This window comes from Culex quinquefasciatus, chromosome 3, assembly GCF_015732765.1.
Source record: "Culex quinquefasciatus strain JHB chromosome 3, VPISU_Cqui_1.0_pri_paternal, whole genome shotgun sequence".
In the NCBI taxonomy this organism is placed as follows: Eukaryota; Metazoa; Arthropoda; class Insecta; order Diptera; family Culicidae; genus Culex; species Culex quinquefasciatus.
In genome coordinates this window covers 135950664-135976585 of record NC_051863.1, presented here as the reverse complement: position 1 = coordinate 135976585, position 25922 = coordinate 135950664, and the positions used below count along the sequence as shown (strand labels likewise).

Genomic DNA, 25922 nt, shown 5'->3' with positions numbered 1-25922 from the left:
TCCAACTTTTCAGAAAGCTTATTTAAAAACCTCAAAAAAAACAACATTTGCGTGGTTTTGTCAATAAATTTACATTTTTGCTCATAATTCGAAAAATACAATGAATTCAAACGTCGTTTTCGGTATGGAGAAGTTATTTGACATCCTTTATAAGACCCTTGCCTTACAATTGGTCTAAATCCATTCTAAAGCCCAAAACCAAGGGTGGCCCATTCTGCCCCCCTGGTCCATTCTGCCCCCCCTGCCCCTATTATTGTTTACGATCCCTTGAATACCTCATTTGTCCCTTGGCCGTGAAACTTCGAAGTCTTACCGAAACCTTACTGTAAAAAAAAAGTTGTGCGAAGAGCGTGTAACGACACTCGTAGCACGATTTTCGATAAGTCAGTTAAACTACTTGCTTATGCCGGACAATATTAACTCTATTGTGAGAAATCCAAAGACGGGTGATGCATTTTTGGTTCAGACTGGCAATGAATACGTCTACAAAACAATATAGGTAGATAAAGGATTAGATTTTGTTTAATTTAACATTTAAGATGCAAAAGCTATTACTGATGAGGTCACTTGTTGATAAAAAAAAGTGCAAGAAGCCACCCTGCTCCCGGTCGTTAGGTTACAACCCGTTATCTTGAACTAATCCCTCCTCTCCCACGTTTTCTTTTCCTCGCCCAACATTGCAGCAACCGAAGATGACGGACTTCCTCGTGTCGAGCAGCAGCAGCAGCACCAGCATTGGCGCCAGTTCCGCGACCGCCATCACCATGTCCCCAAAGACGGTGGCCTCGATCACATCTGCGCCAGCGGCGGCGTCCACAGTTGCCATCGATCCAACCAGCTGCGTCGTGTGTGGCAAAGTGGCGCGGGCCAACTCCGTGTACTGCAGCGACGCCTGCATCCGGAAGCATGCCCACGGGGTGGCGAGTGAGACTGCAACGGTTCAATCGGCGAGGTCAACGGCGGGGGTTAAGCAGCAGACGACTATCGTCGGTGGAATTAAAAAGTTGGATGGTGCTGGGGCGAAGGCCGGAGCCGAAAAGAGTGGACCGGTAAGATTTGTTTTGGGGTTGAGTTGATGGTTTGTGATGTTGACGTTTTTTTTTCCGTTGCAGATCATCGTGATGGAGCGTAAAACTGGCCGTTGCCTCACCGGGAAGAATGCTCCAACGGCTGAGAATTTGAAGGCGTGGCTGCAGAGTCATCCAACGTTCGAGGTGGTCCCCCCTGGTTCTCCCCAGGCCGCCATCATTCTTGCCAAGCAGGCTGAAGTGCGCAAGCTTCAGCAAGCAAAGGAATCGCAAAAGAAGACGACGAGTAGTCCCTCGACGAGTCAACAACAGCAGCAGACTTCAAAATCTCAAAAACATTCCGACAACAAGAAGAACGCTCTGTTTGCGCCGAGCATTCCCCAGAAGGTCACCCCGCAATCCTCGAAGGCAACACCCCCCGCAAAGACATTCTCGAAAACGACCCTCTCCTCACCAACGTCGGTTCAACCGCCAAAGTCGTCCTCATCGTCGGGATCGCTTGGTAGTGGTACTAAAACGCCCGCCTCGACGACGACGACGACCCCCGCGACTAAAGCGCAGAAGCGACCTGCCGCAGCTATGGAGGGGAAATCTGTGTCGGCGAAGACGACGCCGCCGCCCGCAGGAGGGGAGAACATCCGGGTGACGGTGAAGAAGACGTTGAAGGTGAGTACGACATTTTTACACAGATCGACAAAACGATTTCAATGTTTGATCCCGCTTTCTCAGGAGCACCTGCTGCAGCGGACCAGCGAGCTGGACGAGGACAAGCCGGGGGCGCAGCTGCTGGCGGTGCGTCTCAGTGAGTCCGAGATTGACGCGTTCGTGGCCGAGGTCGAGGAGGAGATGTTTGGCATGTTCAACAAGGACACCGGCACCAAGTACCGGGCCAAGTATCGCTCGCTGGTGTTCAACATCAAGGACCGCAAGAACCTGTCGCTGTTCCAGAAGATTTGCGAGAAGCGCATCGAGGCGCGCCAGCTGGTTCGCATGACGCCGGAAGAGTTGGCCAGCCAGGAGTTGGCCCAGTGGCGAGAGAACGAAAACAAGCACCAGCTGGAGATGATCAAGAAGAGCGAGTTGGATTTGCTGGCGTGCGCGAAGAACTACGTGCTGAAGACGCACAAGGGCGAGGAGGTGATCGAGGGTAAGATCGTTGACCGGGTGCAGCTGGATCCGACGACGGCCGTCGAGGACGTGGTGGCGGTGCTGAACAACTCAACCGTGAGCAGTACCAGTGAGCTGGACAACAGCGCCAAGGAAGCCAGCTTCCGGTCGAAGGACTTTGATCTAAGCTTTGGCAAGTACTCGACGGGACTGTACGGCAGCGGGTCGATTACGAGTTCCACGTTGACAGCTGCGGCGACGTCAGCTTCTTCATCGGCGAGCAAAAAGAAGGACTCGCGAAGAAGCCGCAGCCGGAGTCGTGACAGACGGCGGGACCGTTCGCGGGACAGATCTCGAAGCAAGCACAAGCGACGAAGGAGCAGAAGTCGAAGCAAAAGCCGGGATCGGGCAAGGTCGCGTCATCGTGATCATCGCAAGCAAGATTCGAAGGAGCAAAAGTTGGACGAGAAGCCTGCGACCACCTCCGCCGAGAAGGACCGCAACGAGGCTGTTGGTAAGCCTGTCGAGCTCAAGAAGACGAAAAAGGTCACGGAAGTGGGCAAGTCACAATTACCGGAGAGCGGCAATTTGATTGATCAAATTCTGGCTTCTGCCGGTGCCCCGATTGGCAAACCAACCGGCGATTCAACCGAAATGGACTCAACACCGCTGTCCGCACCCGTAGAACCTCCCAAGCAGACCCCCGCAACCACAACCACGTCGGCGAGTCCCTCGCAAGATCAAGAACCCACCAGTACCGTCACCATCCCAACCCCGCCACATTCCACCGAATTCGACGCCGAATCGCCCTCGACGGATTTCGGCGCCAGCCCCGAAGAGGACCCGCCCAGCGGCAGCGAGGAAGCCCACAAGGTCCACTGGTCCGGTAACGTGCACATGGTGGACGTGGCCTCCGTCGAGATGTCGATCCGCGCCGTCAGCGGCAGCATCGAAGACGTCGCCGGCGATTTCTCCGAAGATCTGGACATTTGCGGCACGATCAAGCCGGAAATCGTGTGGGACTACATCGGCCAGATCAAGAAGAGCGCCAACAAGGAAATCTGCCTCGTCCGCTTTCACTCGAACGAACGGGCCGCGTACTACACGCTGTACACGCACCTCTTCTCGCGGAAGCGGTACAGCGTGATCAAGTCGCCGTCGAAGGCGATCAAGGACTTTTACGTGTTTCCGCTGCCGTCGGAGCAGATGGTGCCGATGATACTGAAGCCGCTGAATGGGGTGGGCATTGTGGAGGGCGATAAGAAGCCGGATCTGTTGCTTGGGATTATTGTGAAGGTGGGCGGAGGCAAGCGCGCCTCGACGACGGCAATTACGGCAGGATCGTCGGTGCTGCCGGCGAAGGTGAGTGCAAATGTCATGTTGTTTATTTTATAATTATTTTATCGTAATTTCTCGATTTGATATCAAGAATTCTCGATTAAAATATACAGCAATACCATTTGAAAAGAGCCTAAACGGGAAAAAATAAAGTTCTCCGATTGGGCTCAAAATATTTCTGAGGTTTTTTTGGCCAAAATAATTGACCCATATTATTTTTTTTTATTTTTTTTTATTAGGGTGCCACCTACATCGTGCTAGGGTGGTTCGAAAAAAGGCAATTTTCGTTATTTACCACTTTATTCAAAAAATCATATCTCCGCGTCATTTATCCGGTTTTAGCTGTATTAGACGCAAAATCAAGGTGATTAGTTTGGCTATCTGAGTTGCGTCTTTTAATTACGAAAATTTTGATACCTAAACATTTTTTAAACTGTTATGTGAAATTTTCCGAGGAATCCGATAAAAATATTTTCAGAAATGGGCTCTTTGGTCCAGACACGGTCAAAATGCCATTTTAAGTTTTCATGCAACTTTTTCAAATGTTAAGCTAAATTTTTGAAATTTCATACTATTTTTCCCAAACAGCCACACTAATCGCATTTCTTTTGCGTCTAAGACAGCTAAAATCTCATGAATTGACGCGGAGATATAATTTTTTGAAAAAAGTGTTTTTTGTGAAAAATGACGAAAATTTCCATTTTTCGAACCACGATGTAGGTAACCGTAATGGCAAACAAAAAAAAATACGTTATCTTATTATAAGAACATGGCAATAAAAAAAGTAAAATCAAAATTAAAAAAAAATTTCTTTGTTGGAATTTGAAAATTCGTTTTTATTTTTGAAATTTTTAATTAATTTAAAATTTTATAAAATTTAAGCTATTTTCAAACAATTGTTACCAAAAGAATGTTTTTTTTTTAATTCTAATATTTTAAATATATATTTGAAATTTTCTAAAAACTATTGAAATTTTTAATTTTGAGATTTTATAAAATGAAAAGAATATATATATTAAAGATTTTTTTTTTAATTTTTGATATGTACAGCATTTTTGAAACTGTCAATATTTTTAAAAGTATGTACAGTCATCCCACATATTCGGAACACCCACGAATTCGGAACACTTTTGTGGTAATTTGTCAATAGCAACTTTTCTGTCGACCCTGCTATTTTTAGGGCCTTTATTTGGACATTCTCTTGCTATTTCACTAGTAAAAGTAATACTTTTTAAACAAAAACTGCATTTCAAGACTATTTTATCCAGAGCACCAAAACACTGCCTCCAAATTACCTGTTCCATGATTGTGGGATGTTATTGTGTCTCCCACAATTGTGGAACACCTGAATTTAACTGATATTTTCACAAAAAAGTTATCAGACCATTCATAAAACATTACTAAGAATGAGTTTCATTGATTTCAGAATGCAAAGTCATTATTTTGTAAAAATATGTACTCCTGGAGAGAATAAAAAGTTTGTTTACATCGTAAGAAAAAAGTGTCCCGAATTTGTGGATTTCAAGGGTCAATGTTTTTCTTTGAAAACATGATATAAAACGTAAAAATGTACAACCGGTCTATACATAAATCGAAAGATCGCAAGAAAAGCTTTCAAGTGAAGGTAAAAGCAAATCATTATGTTCAATTATCGATTTTATATGATTTGTTGAACATTAGGTCTATTCCCGTACTGCAGAATTCTGCAATTCTGCACAAAAACGGCAGCAATGCGTTCCCGTACTTTTCTGCAACTAAAGTAACTTTTCTCTCAGGCAGAACTTCTGCAATGAGAGAGGTAGAAGTTGCAGCAAAACCGTTCCCGTACTTTTCTGCAAGCTCTCTCTTCTCTTTCTTGTTGAAAAGTTACTGCAATTTGGTGTGATGGATGTTGAGTACACGCTTACGTAAAATTTGCAAGTTGGGTATTTCACCCAGCAAGCATTTTATTATTATTTGTAATAATAAATGATTTTGGGGTTGTTTTTTTTTTGTCTGGTTTTATTGAGAACGATTTTTTTATGTTAGCGATGTCAGACTTAGTTCATTCTTGTAAATGATAAAGCGATTTTTTAGTGTTAATATTTTTACCTGATAAAACTTAAGCCATAGTGTTACAGCATGGCTATTACCCGTGCTATTACCTCAACAAAAAATGTACTTTAAAAACAATTAGTTTTTAAAAACTTTTAAATACACGTTTCTTTTGAGTTTAATAATTTCAAATAAATATTTGTTTAGGAATTATTTTTGATCATAAATTGATTTTGAAGATACTCAATATGTGTGTTAAAATAATAGGTAAATTTAATTGGCAAATCATAAATTGTACCTTTAACGGCGCTACCAATTTGTATTCTTATATGAACCAAAAAAAAATGATGTAATTTTGTCGAAATTAAAATTCTGAAACTCTGAAATTCTTCAATTTTTAAATTCATAAATTCCTAAATTCCTAAATTCTTAAATTATTAAATTCTTAATTTCTTCGCCATCTTGAATCATAAAAAATACACATTTTTTGGAGTCATATTTAGGTTAGAAACACAAATTTAGACGATTTAGAAGTTGGAAATTTTGACTGTTTCTATTTTATTTATATTTTTGTTTTAAAATTTTTGATTGACAGAATTTTTTAATTTTACTTATTTTTGAAGTTATAATTTCTTTAATTTTCTATCGTATTATTTTTAACTATAGCTTTTGAATTTTTGATGTTCTGCACTCATAAATATTCAAACTTTTGTTTTTTATTTCGATTTTTTTTTACCTTCATTATATTTATTTTGAAATTTTAAAATTAAGATTTTTTTGAAATTTTAAACATCTTGAAATATTTAGTTTTTAATCATTTGAATTTTTAAATTTTGAATTTGTGGCTTATAATTTTTTTTTTGATATAATTATTTGCATTTTTAAAATTCTCAGCTATCTGATTTGTGTTTTTTTAAGTTTCTCAATTTGAAAATATTAGTTTTTTATATTTTTAATTATGGATTTCTTAATTTCCAGACTAGTTTCCAGATTTCTTAATTTATGTGTTTTTAAAATTTTTGAGTTTGTGATTCATTTTTTTTAATTTGCCAATTTCGCTGCGACACTATTAAAACGTGTGTATTATTAAACCTTTGTTTGTCTTTTTTTAAATCATATTTATTAAACGTACCTGCCACTCTAATTTGTAAAATTGTTTACCTATTGTAAAAGTTTTGAGTTGTTTCTAATACATAATTTCTACCTAAGCATAATTAATTTCTAGTTACTTAATAAATAATACATCCTTGCTTTTTTTAATAAAATGTTGTGCTGCATAAACAAATAATTTCCCTTTCCTAGAGGCGTGTTGTTTCAATTACTTTTTTGGCAAACATTTTTTTAAATATTTTGGAATAATTAAAAAACTTTAATTTGACTTTAATACCCAATTTGTGTAATTCCACTCAACTGTGTACAATATTGCAGAAAAAGTACTGGAACGTGCTACCCAGGCAAAAGTTTTGCCGCTTCTCTCCTTGCAGAACTTCTGCAAAAGAGAGAGATGAAGAGAGCGAGCTGAAAAGTACGGGAACGTGCTGCAAAAAAAGTGACTTATGCTGGCTGCAGAATTCTGCAGATCCTGCAGAAATTCTGCAATTCTGCAAGTACGGGAATAGACCTATTGTCAGATCTGTAAACTGTTCCGAATATGAGGGATGGCTGTACCGTGAAAATTGTAATTCTGATTTTTTTTCAGCACAATTTGAAATTTCTTTTCTTTTTTTTTCTAGAATGTATTCAAATTGCCCGTTTCCAGGGAATTTTTTTTTTCAAACTTTTGGGTTAACAACTTTTTTTTCAAATTTTATCTTTTTTTGAAAGTTTCTATGTTCTGAATTTTTTGCAGTTTCTTAATTTATTTATTTTTTGATATTTTTGTTTAAAAAAATGTTATTTTGAAAATAAAAATCAACTATAATTAAAAAAATGATTATTCTATGTGCTTGGAATTTTTGAAATTTTTAAGATTTTTGAAATTTACAATAAAAGTTGTAACTCTGAATATTTTTCAGAAAAAAAATTGAAGTTAATTTCTTAAATTTTTAAAAATATATTAAAATTACCCATTTCTTGTGTATTTTTTCAAACTTTTGGAATTCCAACTTTCTTTCAAAATTGTTTTTTTTATTTAAATGTTTTAAAACGTTTTATCGTTTTAGAATTTGGCATTTTTTTATTTATTTAGCTTTTTAATATTTTAAGACTGGAAAAAATATTTAAATTTATATTTTTTTGATTTTTTTATGTTGAATATTTGAATATTTTTGAAATTGCTTTTAAAATTGATATTACAAAAAATTAAATTCGCTTTTACAAGTTTCGATCGTGATTTGTCGATGGTAGATCGAAATCTCGTTCTAGAGTCGAGCAATTATTTTGCACTGGAACAGGAAGACTTTAAAATCAAAGTAAACGGCGTGCCGTCCGAGTTTCATTTCTACGGGATAGGTTTATGGGCTATGCCCAAAAATTACTGGGAGTTGTTGAACTATAAGCTGCTATGAAACCGATCATCTAGGACCTTAAATAAGTTTTAGAATTGTTGATGAATTTGAACCGGATTGTCGCGGTATTTAGCTGTGTGTTTACCTTACCAGTTAGCACACTTTACATGCTGCTCCGCTTTTAGCCACGTTTACTGATACTAATTTAGCAAATTTGTGAATTGGATCAAGATACAGAATATCGGGAGTAAGAATTTGAAGCACTTTGCTTTGTTTTTTTCTTTTCTCAAAAACACGTCGAAGTGCCACCCGAGCAACGATGCCATGTAGCATGATTATTTTGTTTTGCTGTTTTCATGTTAAAAAATAGATTAAATAGCAACATTCCTTTTTTCTTTCAGACCCCTCGCCGCACCACAAAATCCTCCACCGCGGTTTCGCCCTCGTTCGCGCTGATGCAGCAGGTCATCACCAAGTACGCCACAAAGAAGCCGGACCTGGATTCGTCCACTCCACCGGGAAGCCCTGGCGGACCAGTAGCACCACCCCCGCCGGTAATTTCTCTTCCGAAACCTCCACCCCCACCACCAGCATCAGCTTCTGCCGCCACTCCTCCCGTCGTAATCCAAATCCGGTCCCGGTCGGCGTCCGAATCGCCCGAGCAGGACATCGACATGGACATTATCAAGCGGCCGGTACTGAAGAGCGGGTCGTCGGCGGCGTCAGTACCGCCGCCAGAGGTTTCGCCAGCGCCGGTCGTGATTGACGACGATGACGAGCCGTATTCGCCGGGTGGCGCGAGTGATGACAGCGATCAGTTTGCCGATGTTACGGCGATCGTTGAGACGAAGGGAAGGAGAGCTAGCTTGGCGGGGACGGCTTTGGATCCGGACTCGGAACGGTTCCGGTTGGAAATGGAGGAGATTAATCGGAAGATTGCCGAGGAAAAGAGTGAAATTGTGGGAATTATAAGCTCCGGGGAGTTGAAGGCGGACGAGATCAAGTCGACGCTGACGCCGTCGCTGATTACGGACATTTCGATCCCGTCGAACCTGTCGGAGATTCTGGCTAGTATTAACAAGAGCGTTCCGGGGGTTCCGCTTGATGTGCCGAAGGCGCCAGAGAAGACCGTCGCAGCCGCGGACGATGAAGATGAGTACGTTCCGACGGCGACCTCCTCGCTCTACTCGGCGTACAAACCGGGCTACAGCTACGGAAAGTCGGCGGCGGCGGCGCCGATTCCCGTCCTCGTGTCGAATCCGCCGCCGGAGGCCAGCACCAGCAAGCTGTCGCAGCTGTCGGAAGCGGAACTGCTGAGCATGGTTCCGGACGAAAGCTACCTTCAACCGGCGACGGCCACAAAATCGCGCGTTGTCGACGGCGTCGTTGAGCTCGATAGTGACGATTCGGAACCGCTGCCGCCGCAGGCGAAAAAGTCCAAAATTGACGACGGAACCAGTGAACCGCCGCCGCCCGGGTTGGAAGACGAGATTAAGCTGGCGTAAGACTCGCGAACAAAATTGCCCAGTATAGGAGAGCTGTGTGGAAAGAGCTAGGCTTCACCCGCGCTCGCAAATTTAGCGGAAAGTGCAAATGCAACAAAGAAATGAAAAATGAAAAGCTTGGAAGAAGCAAAGAATCGAGGTTTGAAAACTCGACACTTTTTTGTGCTGTTCTGGTAGAAGGTAGAGAGCGTAGAGTTATCGTAGTGTAATCGCTTTAAATTATTAAACTATTTAATAATGATTAACGCACTCACTTGTGGAATCTTATCAAGCAACGCAACATCCAATATAGAATAAAACAAACACGTTCTCAATGATCTACACACGCAATGCAGTTAAGGTTCGAACTTTTTCAGTAGTTTGATATCTACTATCTCTCTCTCTTTATGATCTAAGTTGAAACCCCTTTTTTGTTGACTGTGACGGATTAACTTTCAAACTGATTTTAGCAGTTTGATTACCTTCGAAAAAAAAAGAAACAACAAAACCCAGAGTTTGAAATTATTTGGCTTTAATATAAAACAGTAAAAGAGTAGAATGTTCCCACTTTGCCCTTTGCTCCCCTAGTTGATAAGGCTGTGTGTACAAAGAAGAAGATTAACATAATTAGCCAGTATCATTATCTATATCTGTAAGCACTCGAGCCGTTAAGAGAAGAAAAAAAACAAAAAAAATCAGATTCCGGTCGAACATATTTTTGGACTCGTTGCAAAATTAAGAAACCCTTTGAAGCACTCGAAACTCTAAATTGAACGAAATTGTACAAATTTGGCCACCCCCCGAAGGTTGAGGATGAATGAAACGTAAACTATGCATTAAAAATATATATAAATCTAAACCATTGTTCTATGTTCAAGAAGCAGAAGCTATCGATGTAATGGACTACGTAAAAGAAAGATGTGAAAAAATAAAGAGAAGAAAAAAAAAAAAAACGCAAACTTGAACCAACTTGTGCCCGCTTACTTACTAAACGCGAGAACTTGCCTTGAAGCTGTGTGAATTATGCATCGGTTAATCGGCGTTGACGTTCGCACACACATCAATCGCGGCGCGTGACAGTCTCTGTCCGTGTGTCTGGGGGAAGTTTCTTTTTCGCTTGACGCCCACTGCTGGTAAAGGAAGAAGGGGGCAGGGAAACCTCCTTACGGTGCATTAATTTTGCACAAATGAATCGGAAAGTCATCATCGTGTAAATGCGATGTTGGCGGCGTTTGGTGTTGTCCCTGTTGAAGGAAGTTTGGATCGGAGAAGTTTGTTTGCAGGCGGCCGTCAACGGAAGTTCCTCTTGATTATGGTAAATTTTTAAAAAGAATAAATTAAATAATGTTCAGCACTTGAAAAGTTTGTTGTCTCCATATTATGGTACTGCAGTTCTACACATAGGAGAACAGTATCTAACGCCATCGTGCCTCTAATGTTGCCATATCAGCACACTTAATAGGAAGTGAGCAAGCAAGTTTCTATCAACAGTTTCACAAAATATGTGGTTTAAATAGTGGAAATCAGCAAATTAGGCTGAGTTAGGAGCGAGTGTTCAACCTGCCAAACATATACGAGAATTTTCCCTAATTGTCGTCTTATATTTTTGGCCGATTTTGACTTTTGATCTTTTCGATGTGTAATTTAAGAAAACTTTCTTATTTCTACGAAGCATATTACAGTCACCCCACTCATTCAAAACAGTTTACAAAACGGCCAATGTTCAAAAAATCATAAAAAAAATGATAACACCTCGAGGACGTGGCCGAACCAGTTCCTGCAGAAGCATCGGAAAGACCTAGTAGTCTGGCTCCAAACGGTCAACAAACCTGCTGAAGCTGCCATCCAACTACGTATCAGCGTAGCCCTATTCGTACGCGTGGACTAGCGGCACTCGCCAACCCGAATCAACCTGGAACCAGTGGAGTGTCCACCAACAAGCCGGGAACTTCCTTGACGATGGTTCCAACCTCAAATAGGTTAGCTGAGTTGTCTGATGACAACAATGAAAAACGACGACGACGACGACATAAATTAAGTGGAAAATGCCCTGATCTCCCTTAGGCTCTTTTTAAATTTGCAAAAAATTGCATTTTGGTGCCTCCTGGCGCTATATCTTTTTCATGAAGGCGCAGCACAAATCGGCAACTTGGCAAATTTGCAAAATGCAAAGTTTCTCTTGGGCCCTGCTGAGGGCGCCAAATTGTTTAAGGAGGGTGACATTTTTGATAAAGAAGTTGTTAGTTGACGACTAACCTCGACTAACCTACAGTAAATACAGCACAGTGGTTCAAAAGGCTGTTTTGACGAACTTAATTGATTTGAGCTAAAAGTAAGCAATTTCGTGCTTTGGCATGTTCTACAACTTGGCCTACTTTCTGTGAAATTTGTTTTTTCAAAATATTCATCACAGCAGGCTATGGAATTTCTAACTTTTGACAGTTAAGAGATAGAGCTTTGGTGTCTTCGGCAAAATTGTAGGGCAGAAAATTTCCATTGAAATAATCATAAAAAAAAAATTAAATTAAAATGCCCGGAAACCTATTACCGTAAACCTTCGGACGAATGATTCACTCGACGTTTTGTAGTGGAATAGTCAAACTTGAAGCCTATTGTATGGGTTTTTGCCCAAATTTGCCCGAGGCTTTGTTTACCGAGCTCGAAAACTAGCTTATTTATCACAAAATCTTGCTATAACTCATCACATATAGCTCCTATCAATTTGGTGTCTTCGACAAAGTTGTTTGTTTTGATATTACTGACAACTCTTCTAAACATTGTAATCATCTAAAATCAAAATATAACATAGTTTTAGTCAAAAAACTGTTTTTTGGTAGGGATTTATGAAAAAGGTACCAAAACTGGTATTCAACGCAATGATAGAGCTTTAACGTCTTCGACAAAGTTTGTGGAAATTTTCTGCCCTACAACTTTGCCGAAGACACCAAAGCTCTATCTCTTAACTGTCAAATGTCAGAAATTCCATAGCCTGCTGTGATTAGTATTTTGAAAAACAAATTTCACAGAAAGTAGGCTAAGTTGTAGAACATGCCAAACCACGAAATTGCTTACTTTTAGCTCAAATCGATTAAGTTCGTCAAAACAGCCTTTAGAACCACTGTGTACAATAATACCGCATATCCGGAAGAGTTTACAGATCGGTTAAAATGTTAAAAAAAATCATAGAAAATCGATAATTGAACATAATTATTTGCTTTTTTCTTCATGTGACAGCATTTCTTGTGATTTTTCTATTGATGTATCGACCGTCGTAACCCTAGTAACATTTTTAAACTTACAGGTTTTATCATGGTTCTGAAAACCCCTTATACGACCTAAATAAGCTTTTATTGCCTACTTGATACAAAAAAAGTTTCAAGGGAAATCTTTACGTTTTATATAAAAAAAACCCTTATAACTTTTTTCCCTTATTTTCAATCACTTCGCGTGCTTCAGGAAAAGTGTTCCCTGCATCATTGCCCATAAGAAATGATATGATTTGAATCATGTCTATGTGGACTTATAAAAACACTAAATTGAAATAGGCGAAATTTCGTCCCATAGCAAAAACTTCAAACGAGGATAACTTTAATTTTTCCCGACCAAAGATTTTCGTTCACCCCGCAAATGAACGGGGATGTTCCAAACATTCATATGTATTGGGTCATTCCACCTGAAGTGTGCAAGAAAAACTGCAAATTTGAAAATTACCATCTCCGATTCTGCTCAAATTCGGCAGAGCTGTTGAGACTATCAAAACATGCAAAAATCCCGAATTTCATCCAAATCGGACCTCCCCCTCCAGTTTTGTACCCTCCCAAAAAATCGACTTTTTGGCGATTTTTTAGCGAAACCCCTATCTTCAAACGGCGACTGCTCAGGAACCACAAATCTGAGACGGTCGGTCTTAGACTCAATTTTGAAGGAAATTGGATGTAGAATCCATTTCCGTGATCAAAATTTGGATTAAAATATGTTTTCTACCTGTATTGCGCTATTGAAAACTTTAAATGGCCGTATCTCAAAACAGCCCTGTGGTATTTTCGCGATTAAAGAAACACTATTCTATTTACTTATTAACCGGGAGACAAGCTCCATCTTTATTCTTCAGCTTCATCTGCCAGACTACCAACTCCCGATCCACGCACGCTTTCCACTCATACATCCACAGATGTACACGCTTATCGCTGACTACCTAATTTAGTATAATGTTCAGGATGCCACATCCTCCCCTTGCCAAATTGAAAGTTATAATAAGTATACTAACAAAACAATAAAGTTAATGTTAGACTAAAATCCTATCTGCCACTTCTCGTCTCATGTTTTGTAACGCCTGGTGAAGTGTCCGTCCCGTAGAGCGAAGGTTATCTGCTTTGGCTGCCGATATCAACGATGCCAGTGATGTCCTGTCCTCTTCCGAGTGAACTAAAGCAAAGAGAGAATAAAAAAGAAGGAAAAAAAATCAGCAGTACACCAAACTCTGAAACGTCAAATGTGGAACTAAGTATATCATGCATAGGAAATCATAATTCTCTATGTAGCATTGTTAACCCTTTCATTATAACATCAATATGAATCAAAACTGTCTAAGGCTTGAATGACATTATTTAATAGCATTGTTACATATTATAAATTTCAGAACAATACATCCTCCGAGACTTAAAGAACATATGTTTAGTTTGTTAAGAACTTGATCCTATTTCTTTCAACTATATAACAAGTTATATTATAAACCTTTTACATAACCTTGATTGTTCTACGCCAGCGATTCTCAACGGGGGTACCGGGGCTACTTGATTTACATGGTAGGGGGTACCAGCCTAGAAGAAGGTTGAGAATCGCTGCTCTACGCCTATTAGGCTTTTTATCATTTGGTATCAGATGAAATCGTTATTTTTTTTTTTTTTTAAACCAAGATCGCTGGAATCTTTTTCTCATTAGATTATATATTTATGTAATTGATTAGGGAGCATTGTGTGATAAGAATTTTTTCTGAGAGAGTGATTCACTGCTTTACCTTCAACCTTCGTGGTAGTTACACTATAGTTATAATTAATTTAACAGTTCTTACCGCGGTTGGCTTTTTGTATTTATCCCGTATTATGTATAGATTCCTCGATTTAGAGATAAACATATATACATGGTATGTTGCCTGACGTACGTGCGTAATGTTAATTATATTCAATTTGATTGATCACAATTTTAACTTTTTTTTTTTTTTGGCCCGCTATCTCGATGTTCGTATCTTGTAATTCTCTTTTTATATTTTTATATGTGTGTTTAAGTATAGTAGTACATTATATTTGTGGTTTATTTATTTATTCGTCAAACATCGTTGAATACATAGATCTCTACTTAAAATCTAAATATAATGAAACATTGTTTGGATAATATATTTGGCTTTAGAACCTTTTTTCCATAGCGGATCTCATCACTGTGTAATCCAATGTGTGGCTTTATTTGTTATGAGTTTTTATTATTCTTTTTGGTGAGTTCTGTGCAGGCAATGGTGCCCCATCTTTCCTTAATTTATGTATTTCTGTAAACTCTGTGAAATGTTAACTGTTCAGAGAATTCTATTTGCTCTAAACATTATGCAGTAAGGCTGGCCACTTAAATTTTTGCGATATATTTCCGTGAGTTTTAGAATGCTCTATAATCATTAATATTGACTCATTACATTGGAGCGTGATCCTGATACTTTCCCACAACTTTCTTTGGACAGATTACGTCAGTTTCAATTGGTCAAAGATTACAGTTCTTCTATTGATTTTTTTTATTATACTTTCATGTTATAATCCATTTTTTTTACAGACTTCTGTCTTCACAGTATAATTGTCCTTTTCAATAAAATAACTCGACTTGACTCTTTTTACTACAATTGGCCTTGGGCTAAACCCGACTCAATCTTTTCAGGAACTCTTTTTACTACAGTTGGCCTTGGGCTAAACCCGACTCAACTTTGTAGTAAGATTGGCCTTGGGCTAAACCCGACTCAATCTTTTCAGGAACTCTTTTTACTACAGTTGGCCTTGGGCTAAACCCGACTCAACTTTGTAGTACGATTGGCCTTGGGCTAAACCCGACTCAATCCTTTCAGGAACTCTTTTTACTACAGTTGGCCTTGGGCTAAACCCGACTCAACTTTGTAGTACGATTGGCCTTGGGCTAAACCCGACTCAATCTTTTCAGGAACTCTTTGTACTACAGTTGGCCTTGGGCTAAACCCGACTCAACTTTGTAGTACGATTGGCCTTGGGCTAAACCCGACTCAATCTTTTCAGGAACTCTTTTACTACAGTTGGCCTTGGGCTAAACCCGACTCAACTTTGTAGTACGATTGGCCTTGGGCTAAACCCGACTCAATCTTTTCAGGAACTCTTTTTACTACAGTTGGCCTTGGGCTAAACCCGACTCAACTTTGTAGTACGATTGGCCTTGGGCTAAACCCGACTCAACTTTGTAGTACGATTGGCCTTGGGCTAAACCCGACTCAATCCTTTCAGGAACTCTCTTTACTACAGTTGGCCTTGGGCTAAACCCGACTCAACTTTGTAGTACGATTGGCCTTGGGCTAAACCCGACTCAATCACATCAGGAACTCTTTTTGTTTCAGTTGGCCTTGGGCTAAACCCGACTCAACTGTTCAGGAACTCTTTTTGTTGCAGCTGGCCTTGGGCTAAACCCGACTCAACTGTTCAGGAACTCTTTTTGCTACAATTTCGAACATCTTAATGATCTCATTCACTCTACCGGTATTTTATTTTGCATTTCCAATCAATTCATGAGATTTTTAAACAAACACAAACATAAACAAATCTTGCTTCATTGATTTTTTTATAATTCGTTCTCATTTTACAACAATAATGTTATTTCGCTAAGCTGCAATAGCAATACTGTAAGATGCTTTAAAATACATTTGCACTTAATTTTTTTTCTTCATATATATATATATAGATTTCTTCTATCAGTTACTCCTGTGTCAACTATTTATTTACTTCTAATACACAAATGTAGACTAGATTCCGAACTTGCCAAAAAGAATCATAAAAAAACTTGCATTTTTTTTGTTAGATGCTGCGCACATCATATTAATATCAATGCCAAGCATATCTTGTTTCGATTGTAAAACCAGATTCTTGTTTGTATAATTCATTAAAATAATATAACAATCCATTTTCTTTGGAAAACTTGTTAAATTAAAACAACTGATTTTGTAGGTAAATTAGACAAATAAAATTCAAAAATCTTGCTGTCCATTAGGCAACCACCCCGTAGTGAGCAAAAATACCTAAATAATTTTTAATTGGCCAACAAGCGAAAACGCTGTTTTCAAATGCAGCATATTCTAGTCATGAGCCACTGATATTTACTAAGAATTCAAATTTGAGAATTTACGTTCCTCAACTTACTAAAAACAATTCCATTAACTTAAAACTAACAACTTGTTTACATAATAAGTTTTGTTCTCCCCTTTCCACTGTCTGAGTTTATGATGGAATATACTGAATATTTGGTTTAATGCTTTGTAAGATTTTAACTCAAATATAACAACTTTCCCTTTGTGCTCTTTTTACTAAAACACAACTTGAACTTTTTATTTATTTACCACCTCAGATAGGTAATTTGTGAATCATTTCTTTTTTTTTGTTTTTATCCATAAAAAAATAATCTTTTGTTGCAGAGGAAATAATCCCTTCTCAGCCCATTTCTGTTAACGGCTTATCAGAACTTTGATCGCGAATCACAGTTTTTATAAAGTTTCAAAGTATTAAATCGCTCAAATATATATCTGGCACATATTGTCTAAATAAAGGCAAACTGCAAAAGTGACGAGAAAATGTCGAAAAGCTTAGCGTGATGAAAATGGGTATATTTCTCGGATTAGTTTTCAAAAGGACGTAAGAGCCATTGGTAAACAAAGCTCTTTTTGCATCGGTAATCGACCTACTTACGAAAAAACCAATTTCAAAAATGCTTGAATGAAAACAAGTGAAATGTTGTTTCAATTTGAAGAAAAAGGAAAATTAATGCCGGAGATCACGGTGGCTCTAACGGCTTTTTGAACACTTACCCGAGATTTCCTCATTTCCTTGAGGTTTCTCTTTTGACCTAAAGCAAGGTGTGTACACTTACATACTGATTGACACAAACAAATTATATAACTTCCATTTAGCTTTATGACGATTCGCGTACGCACAATAGCGCTCCATTGGATTTTGCTGGCCGGACAAAATTTAACCTCACTTTATTTTCGTGTACATACACGCAATACATGCGCACGTAGATTTCTCTATTGAGTAATTCTATCGAAACTCACAAATCTTTTTGGAAAACTAATATCTCAAATAACTACGAATCTCTCTTCCATATTCTTTGAATTTATAAATAGTTTTATAATTTTTGCTGAAATATTTCATTATGCTTTGTATTATACTAATCTTCCCTGTAAAACACTGTAAGAAAACCTTGAAGCGAATCTTTCAACTATGTACTGAATACAATACAGCACAAACTAGTAAATTCTATTCAGTAACATAAAAAGTTCTGAATTAAAAGATACCAAAACGAATATCTACCAATAACTAAACTCTTAAGATATATCGCGCTTTGCTATTTTAATTCCCACAAATGATCAAAACAAAATATGTATCATGCGGCCCACTTGTGTGCTAACCGAACCCGCTTTTGACCCGCTTAGAGTCCATTTTACCAGACTGGGTTGTCGTCCACTCCCTGCTCGAGCCATACACTCACACTATCTTACGTCCCGAGCAGCTAGCTCAGCTGGCTGTGACACGCGATTCAAGCGACCGTACCGAATATTTCTCTCTCGCTCCATCTCCCACACTTGCGCATCTTATCGCTCACAAAAAGAAAAGAAGAAAGAAAAAAAAAAACGGAACAAGCTCACCAAACTCCAGCAAATCCTTGGCCATCATGTCCGCCGTTTCATCACTGCTAATTGCTCCGCAATCTGCTGAAAACGCCGCATTGTTGCGGGAAACACCGGAACAAGTCATCACTTTTTCACCCTTTTTGACTCACAAAACTTTCACAATCCTTCCAATAATCAGGACACCACTTAGCGCCACAATTCATCCTCCTGGCAGGATCGCCAATGTGGTATTTTCGCGATTAAAGAAACACTATTCTATTTACTTATTAACCGGGAGACAAGCTCCATCTTTATTCTTCAGCTTCATCTGCCAGACTACCAACTCCCGATCCACGCACGCTTTCCACTCATACATCCACAGATGTACACGCTTATCGCTGACTACCTAATTTAGTATAATGTTCAGGATGCCACAAGCCCTATTTATTTTTTAAATTTGACCTCACCATCGTATTCCCCGTCCAATTTTACATAAGAATCACTTATCGACAGAAAGGAATATTTTTCGTTCCAGAGATATCGAATTTTAAAGTTTTAAATATTTGAGATTACCTAAATTAGCTACACTCGCCGCATATGCTAGAAGCACTCGGGCGCGCTGATCAATAACTGCTACCTGGTTATTTATTGAAATAAGATTTCATCCCAATTAATCATCAGCAAATTAGGCAAAAACTTTAGGAAACTGCTGTATTAATCTTAAATTATAAAAAAAATAGAATACAGTAAATTTATGTGTTAGCCCACAGGACAGAGCAAGAATAAAAGGCAATACAGGGCAGAATGAAATTCCCGCTGAGCTAGCAGGAAATTGAAATTGATCTTGTAAGTAATACTTAAGAAAAAGTGTACGATACATTATCGTGTTAAAAATTATGAATTAACATGAATAAAACTCTCGTGAGGTATGATTAAGCAAGAGGATTTCTGGAAAGTATAAAACTGAAAAATGTAAGATAATCACAAAGATTAATCGGATTTATTATCTGATTAAGATCAATTTAAGTGGTGTTGATTTCAACACCGTCCGAACAATTATCTTTTTTTTTGTCAATCATTTCGAAATCTTGGAAGACGATACAGCTGCTGTCCACATGTATCAGAAGTATATGGTTTTGTTTTTTGAAATTAAATGTACCAGAATTGAAAAAAAATCATCAATTATTCAGATGAAACTGGCTCACAATATAAAAATTGGTTCAATATGATCATGCTCAATCTTTCAAACCGCAAGGCAGATTTTGGAGTTTATTGCTGAATGGCACTATTTTGCTACCGCACAGACTCGTGGCCTTTGTCGCGTCCGGTTCGTGCTTATTCGCGTCCTCGATTTCGATGTTTTTTGAGTGTTTTTTGTGCGAAAAGGGTTGCTGCCCTGATTTGTTTGGTTCGGGTCCCTCCGGTCAGTGTTGTGATGGCCGTGTTTTGTCCGATTTCCGGTTGTAGGAGTTGGGAAATCTTGATTTTGTGACGGCCCGTTCCGGCTTTTTTTTGCCGACGGCATCTTTAGTTACGCTTAGGGAATTTGTATGTATTTGTGCGCGTCAGTGAATTTGGCCGAGGTGGAAAGAGAGCTGAGAAATTGTTGTGTTCATTTTACGGCTGTTGGAGTGATGAACAACATCAAGGAAAAGAGAAAAGTGTTTAAGTGTATGTGTTGATTTGGTCCGCCGATGACAAGCGCACGGAGCACCTGTCTGGAAACGGGTCGTTGCATGCTTGTGTTAGCGTGCTGCATTGGCTTGTAGTGCAGAGAACGTGATTTTCGCTGCGAGACCTTTCCCCCAAGATGAGAGGGGTTTTGCCGGCACGCGGCTTATGGTGTTATGCGTCAGAGTCGAATATGCCGTCGAATGCTGCAAGGAGATGGCGGTCGCTGAATTCGGGTGAGACCGTTCTGTAATATTCATCCCTGAAGAGGGAGACGGCAAGATGGCAGTTAGTGAACTGAGTTACTTGTCAAACGAGTCTCTACCAGGGTGGCCACCTCGGGAAAAAACCGGGAAAACCGGGAAAAAACCGGGATTTTTATCCACCGGGAGAAAACCGGGAAAAACTCGGGAATTCGACTGACAAACCGGGAAAATATTTTTAGTTTAGTTAAAATTTGACAAAAGCCTCTTTAATTTATTCAATATGTTCTTTTCTCAATTAGAATATTATTCCTGTTATTATAAATGAAGAATTCGCGAAAACTATGTTTGAATTTGTGTAGTAGACTCATGCTTCTTGGTTATGGATGTTTTTTGTATCGTATTATATTTTTACATGGCGATTTTTTTTTCATAAAGCAAAATGTTTCCTCTACCAGCGATTCTCAACCTGGGGTACATGTACCCCTGGGGGTACCACGAGCGGTCTCAGGGGGTCCGGAGGACAAACCCCGCAATGGCGAACATTTGTCCCAAACAAAATATTTGAGAGAATAAAAAAACAAATTGCTTTGAATCAAAAAAATAACAACCATGCTTAAGGTGCAATGAATTACGGGCGAATTGTTTTTGACCAATCAGAAAATGTATGTATGTATGTATGTATAAGTACCCCCGTCTTGGCAGGACTTGGCCATGACCACAGTATGTTTAAACTGAGACGGTTTGGTTAGTAACCGACTTATATCTTAAGGACCTTAAAAGATTATCATTCTCAATCCAACCATTTGTTATGATATGATTAAAAAGAAAATGACATTCATGTGACTTGGGCCAGGCGATCCACGACTCCCTCATCCAGTCCGTAAAATATATGATGGCCCTGGGATTTTATTTTTTGAGAGGGGTTAGTATTTCTTTTGGGGGGTTGTTGGGCGTTTGAAATATATGTAATAAATATAATATATGCAATAAATATAATAAATATAATAAATATGATAAATATAACAAATAAAGTGAACAAAGTGAATATTATATACTAAGATGAATTGGTATGAAATATTAGAAAAATAATATAAGATAATATAAATAAATGATATAATTAATATATAAGATCTTAACAAGTTGTTTCGAAGCTTTAATTATCAAAATAGTATTATAAATGACGGAAGCAATTAATGCTTATTAAATCAGCAATTTAATTATTAAAATAACTTATAAATATTAAGCAAATTGAAAGCAACAGTTTAAGTTAAAACCAAATTAGAGAAACATGTTGGGGCTTGAAAAGAAAAACTTCAAAACAATTGTCAAACCTTGTTATATTTGACAGTTATAAATTGTTCCACTTTTGGCAGCAATAATTATTAAATCCTGAAAAAATAAATAAAAACTACCACAGCAACACACAAAATATTGACCATTTGGGATGCTATTTAAACATTGTTTTATATAATCTGTATTTATACAATTAAGCAAATTTAATTGGTGCCAAAATCGTGACAACTCAAGAAATCCAACTGATATATTTCATGAATGTCATCTCCTCTATGACAATTTAGCAAATCAAATATTGATGCCAAAATTGAGACGATTCAAGAAATAATAAGCAAATACAATTAAGGTATGTAATCTCCCCTGTGAGCCTGAAAAAAAATTGTTACAGAATTATACCCGCTATATTTTTTCTATTTTCTAGTAAATGTAACCACCAGATGGATCCAAAGCTGAAATGTTTGAATTTTAACAATTGAAAAATGTATTTTGATGGCAAATTGTGACCCAAAAAAAGAAATTTGTTAGAAATCTTCCAAATCAAAAAGACTGGACCTGAAATTAAATGCATCAATTTACAACTGTGACTAAACATTTTTTTTAATCTGGTCAATGTAGCCACCAGATGGATCCATAAGCTGTAAATTTCAAGTCGAATATAAAAATAAAAGTAAAAGTTTATTCAATTAAACTTAAAAAACGTAAACATTTAAATATGTACTTATAACGAACTAGGTTTACTACAAAAATGAATGTTATTGGTGAAATTTGTTTACATAATTTTAATTTAATTAAAATGGCTAAAGTTAGTTAAGTTTTAAATACTTATTTATATTTTTATTGTTTACTAAAGTACAACATAGAACGAGCTCACCCGAATGATCCCAGTAGGTTGCTAGTAGGCATCGACTTCTACTGTGACAGCTTGAATGCGACTCAGCAAGCTCTCCGACAATCTCATTCCACCAGAATTTGCTGCGGTTCGCAGCTCGCCTCTCTCTCTCTTTCACTCTTCCAAGCTTTGCGAGGACGACGGTGACGGCAACCGTTATTCATCCTCTCATAACAACGAATTACAAGGAATATCGTTTCCATAAAAGCTCACACACTTGTTTAATTTAAATTTCGCTCCCCACACAAAACCACGCTTAAGCCGTTTTTCGGCCTTGTCTTGCTTCACACTGACTTTTTCCTGCTCGTGTATTCCTGTCACACGCTATCACTCTAATTTTTCTCTCTTCACCGTGCGTTATTTTTTCGATATTTCATTTTAATTTGCAGCCGCTTATCCGCCATCTTATTTTTTGGATTTTTCGCAAGATTACTGCTTCCATCCAAATTTTCCTGATTTGCAATGCAAAATTCCACAAAAAAAAGTCACTCTACCCCTACTGACCACTGCCATCAGACCTTTATAGATCCCGACAGATCGCCCGAAACCAGCAGAAACGACCATCTTGTCGCAAAACAGGGCTCGGCGATGCTCCCGGAAAAGATGCCAAAACCTCCGTTTTGACTATAAAAACCACCGACTCACACGTTTAGGACACCACTCTCACAAAATAACCCTTTCTTTGTATTAACACTCGGTTTGAAACTAAAAATAACCGTGAAATTCCACCGAAATCATAAAATTGAAGAAATATGCAGAAAAACTTGACGCAGCAAAAACTTATCGCGTCCGCGCGCACCGATTGCTACGATCCTTTTGTTTTTGACCAATCAGAAAATGTTTAAAAAATATTTGAATGATAAATCTATAATTTGCATTCGTTTAGAAATTTTATGAATTTGAAGTAAAGTGCACCGTTTTTTGATTTTTTCTGTTTTTTTTTTCTACAATTATTTGTTTCAAATTTGTATATGCAACAAAAGAATGGATCAAAAATGTTCAAAAAAGAAAGCAGAAAAGATTTTTCTCAACCATTTAATAGAATAATTTTTCAATTGAAAATAGCTACAACTTCAAAAAAATACTATTTACAGAATTTAAATTTACATAAAAATAAAATTTAAAAAAATATGGGGGATGTTTGTAGAAATGAAAAAGACAACGAAAACTTAATTTACAAAAAAAAATTCTCTAAATTTAAAGAAATTTTCAGTAGATATGTAGTTTTAAAAGAAAAACAGGGAACAACATTTTATTTTGAAGCATTATTGAGAGCGAGTTTTTCACCAATGTGTAACAGGTCGTATTTAGGTGCTCCGATTTGGATGAAACTTTCAGCGTTTGTTTGTCTATACATGAGATGAACTCATGCCAAATATGAGCCCTCTACGACAAATGGAAGTGGGGTAAAACGGGCTTTGAAGTTTGAGGTTCAAAAAACATAAAAAATCTTAAAATTGCTCGCGTCTGCGTAAAACTTCATCAATTTTAACACTCTTAGATGCATTCGAAAGGTCTTTTGAAGCACTTCAAAATGAGCCATAGACATCCAGGATTTGTTTAACTTTTTCTCATAGCTTTTGCAAATTATTGTTAAAAATGGATTTTTTTAAAACCTTAATATCTTTTTGCAACAGCCTCCAACACCCATACTCCCATAGGTCAAAAGTTAGGGAATTTCATGGACTATAAGCCTACGGCAATAACTTTTTGGCCAATCGCATTTTTTCTCATAGTTTTTCGATTTTTCTGTATCAAACATTTTACAACGTTAGTTTTTGCCCTGTAGGCTTCCATAGCGGCACTTTTTAGTCCCATTTTTGTCATATTCGGAATCCTCGGAAAATTTCACGTAAGTTAGAAGTATTGGAGTTGTAAAGTTTCATCCAAATCGGAGCACCTCGATACGACCTCTAGAACAAACCGAGCAATATTTACAAAAACTGCCACTTAAGAAAACAGATTTGAAGAAATGTACATGGACGTTGTATGGCCTATCCAGTACATGTTTTTAAACAACTCTAGAAACAAGATTTACGACATTTTTAATACTTCAAAATTCATGTTTCTTTCTTCGTGAATTGGAATGTAAAAAAATCTCATGCAAACGAAAAATTTCATGTATGAACGCTAGGGGGTACCAGCAGCTCAAGTAACACGAAAAAGGGTACCTAGCCTAGAAAAGGTTGAGAACCGTTGAATTATAACATATTTCAACATAAAAATAATAATATCATGGAGTTTCTGTTTGTAAATATTATTTTATTTGATAATATTTGAGATTCTCAGCCAGACAAATTATTAAGGACAAATTGCAATGAATTTTTTTTTGCAAAGTTTTTTTAAATGTCGTTTGAAATTTATGTAAAATTTTCAGATATTTTAAAAATACAATATATTTAGAATTCTGCTACAAAAACGTCACTTGAAATACAGGCAATCACTTTTAGGTGGTTACTACATCAACACAAAAATTGAGATCATGTTGAAAATAAGGCCGATGCTAATATTTTTCAAAATTTTTGTCCCTCGGCTCTGGCCGGGGTCAAGTGGGGGAACAATCCATAGTCTTAACATTTGAATGCAAAAAGTGTACATTTACACTAGTTTATTTGTTTTGTCGTCAAAAAATGTAAGATTTGGCGGTAACAAACAAAAATAAAAGATTATTAAATTAACCCAAACATGCTTAAAAATGATTCCAAACGCAAGGGAATGCATTTTATATTGATTTCAGCTGGTTGCACTTAAATTTCTATTGAAATTTTGATGTTTTTTGAAAAATATTTTTTGCTCCCTGATTTTTCGAGGCAACTAACGAATTAACGAGCATTTACATAACTGTTGATAAAAATTTATTTTTGCAATTCTTTTCTTTAAAATTAATAAATTGTAGTAATAATTAATCTCATTCTAAAAAATAAAACGATTTTTTTATTTTGAGGTTATACAATCTACATGTATGATGATGAAAAATCCCAATCATTATGGAAATTAGATGTTTGGATTGGAAACAGATAAAAACGGCTTCGTTTACAACTTACTTACTTTTTACTCAAGATTTGAAAGCTTTCTTGAGGAATTCAAACTTTGAACCAAATGTATGCGTTCAAAAAGTATGTTGGTACTAACGTTAGCCTAAAAAAACATTTCGGAAAATTCCTTCTGGGCTCGGGAGAAAACCGGGAAAAAACCGGGAAATTGAAAATCGAAATCTGGTGGCCACCCTGGTCTCTACTCTAGCCTGCGTTAAAAATGAGTGCAGTGGCAGTTGTGTTGCCAAACTGTCCTATTTTTATTTTCTTCAAAAGAAATAATAATTTCTATCGTGTTTTATGTTAACTGAGCGGATTCGCTTGTTCAAATCTTTCTACTGCAAACGTTTTTGAATCAAAAAGTACTCAAACGTCTGAAGCAGTTATTTAGCAGATGTTTTAATTTCAACTTCATGTTTTTTTTTTTCGTGTTTTTGATAATTGGCAGTTGCACCAATTAATTTTTTTTTTCTCTTGCTTTTTTTTTTTTTTTGTTTCAAAAGTTTTTTTTC

The 25922-nt window shown here is 37.6% G+C and overlaps 1 protein-coding gene across 1 annotated transcript in view; it reads left to right on the top strand.

Moving 5' to 3' along the window:
• LOC6047502 (death-inducer obliterator 1) overlaps positions 1–10385 on the top strand; it is a 29139-nt gene extending 18754 nt beyond the window's left edge. The window contains exons 4-7 of the mRNA XM_038264725.1: positions 684–1049; positions 1113–1694; positions 1758–3497; positions 8356–10385. Coding sequence (XP_038120653.1) covers positions 684–1049; positions 1113–1694; positions 1758–3497; positions 8356–9459 — 3792 coding nt within the window. The 3' untranslated portion in view covers positions 9460–10385. The remainder of the gene's footprint in view (positions 1–683; positions 1050–1112; positions 1695–1757; positions 3498–8355) is intronic.
• Positions 10386–25922: the final 15537 nt, after the last annotated feature.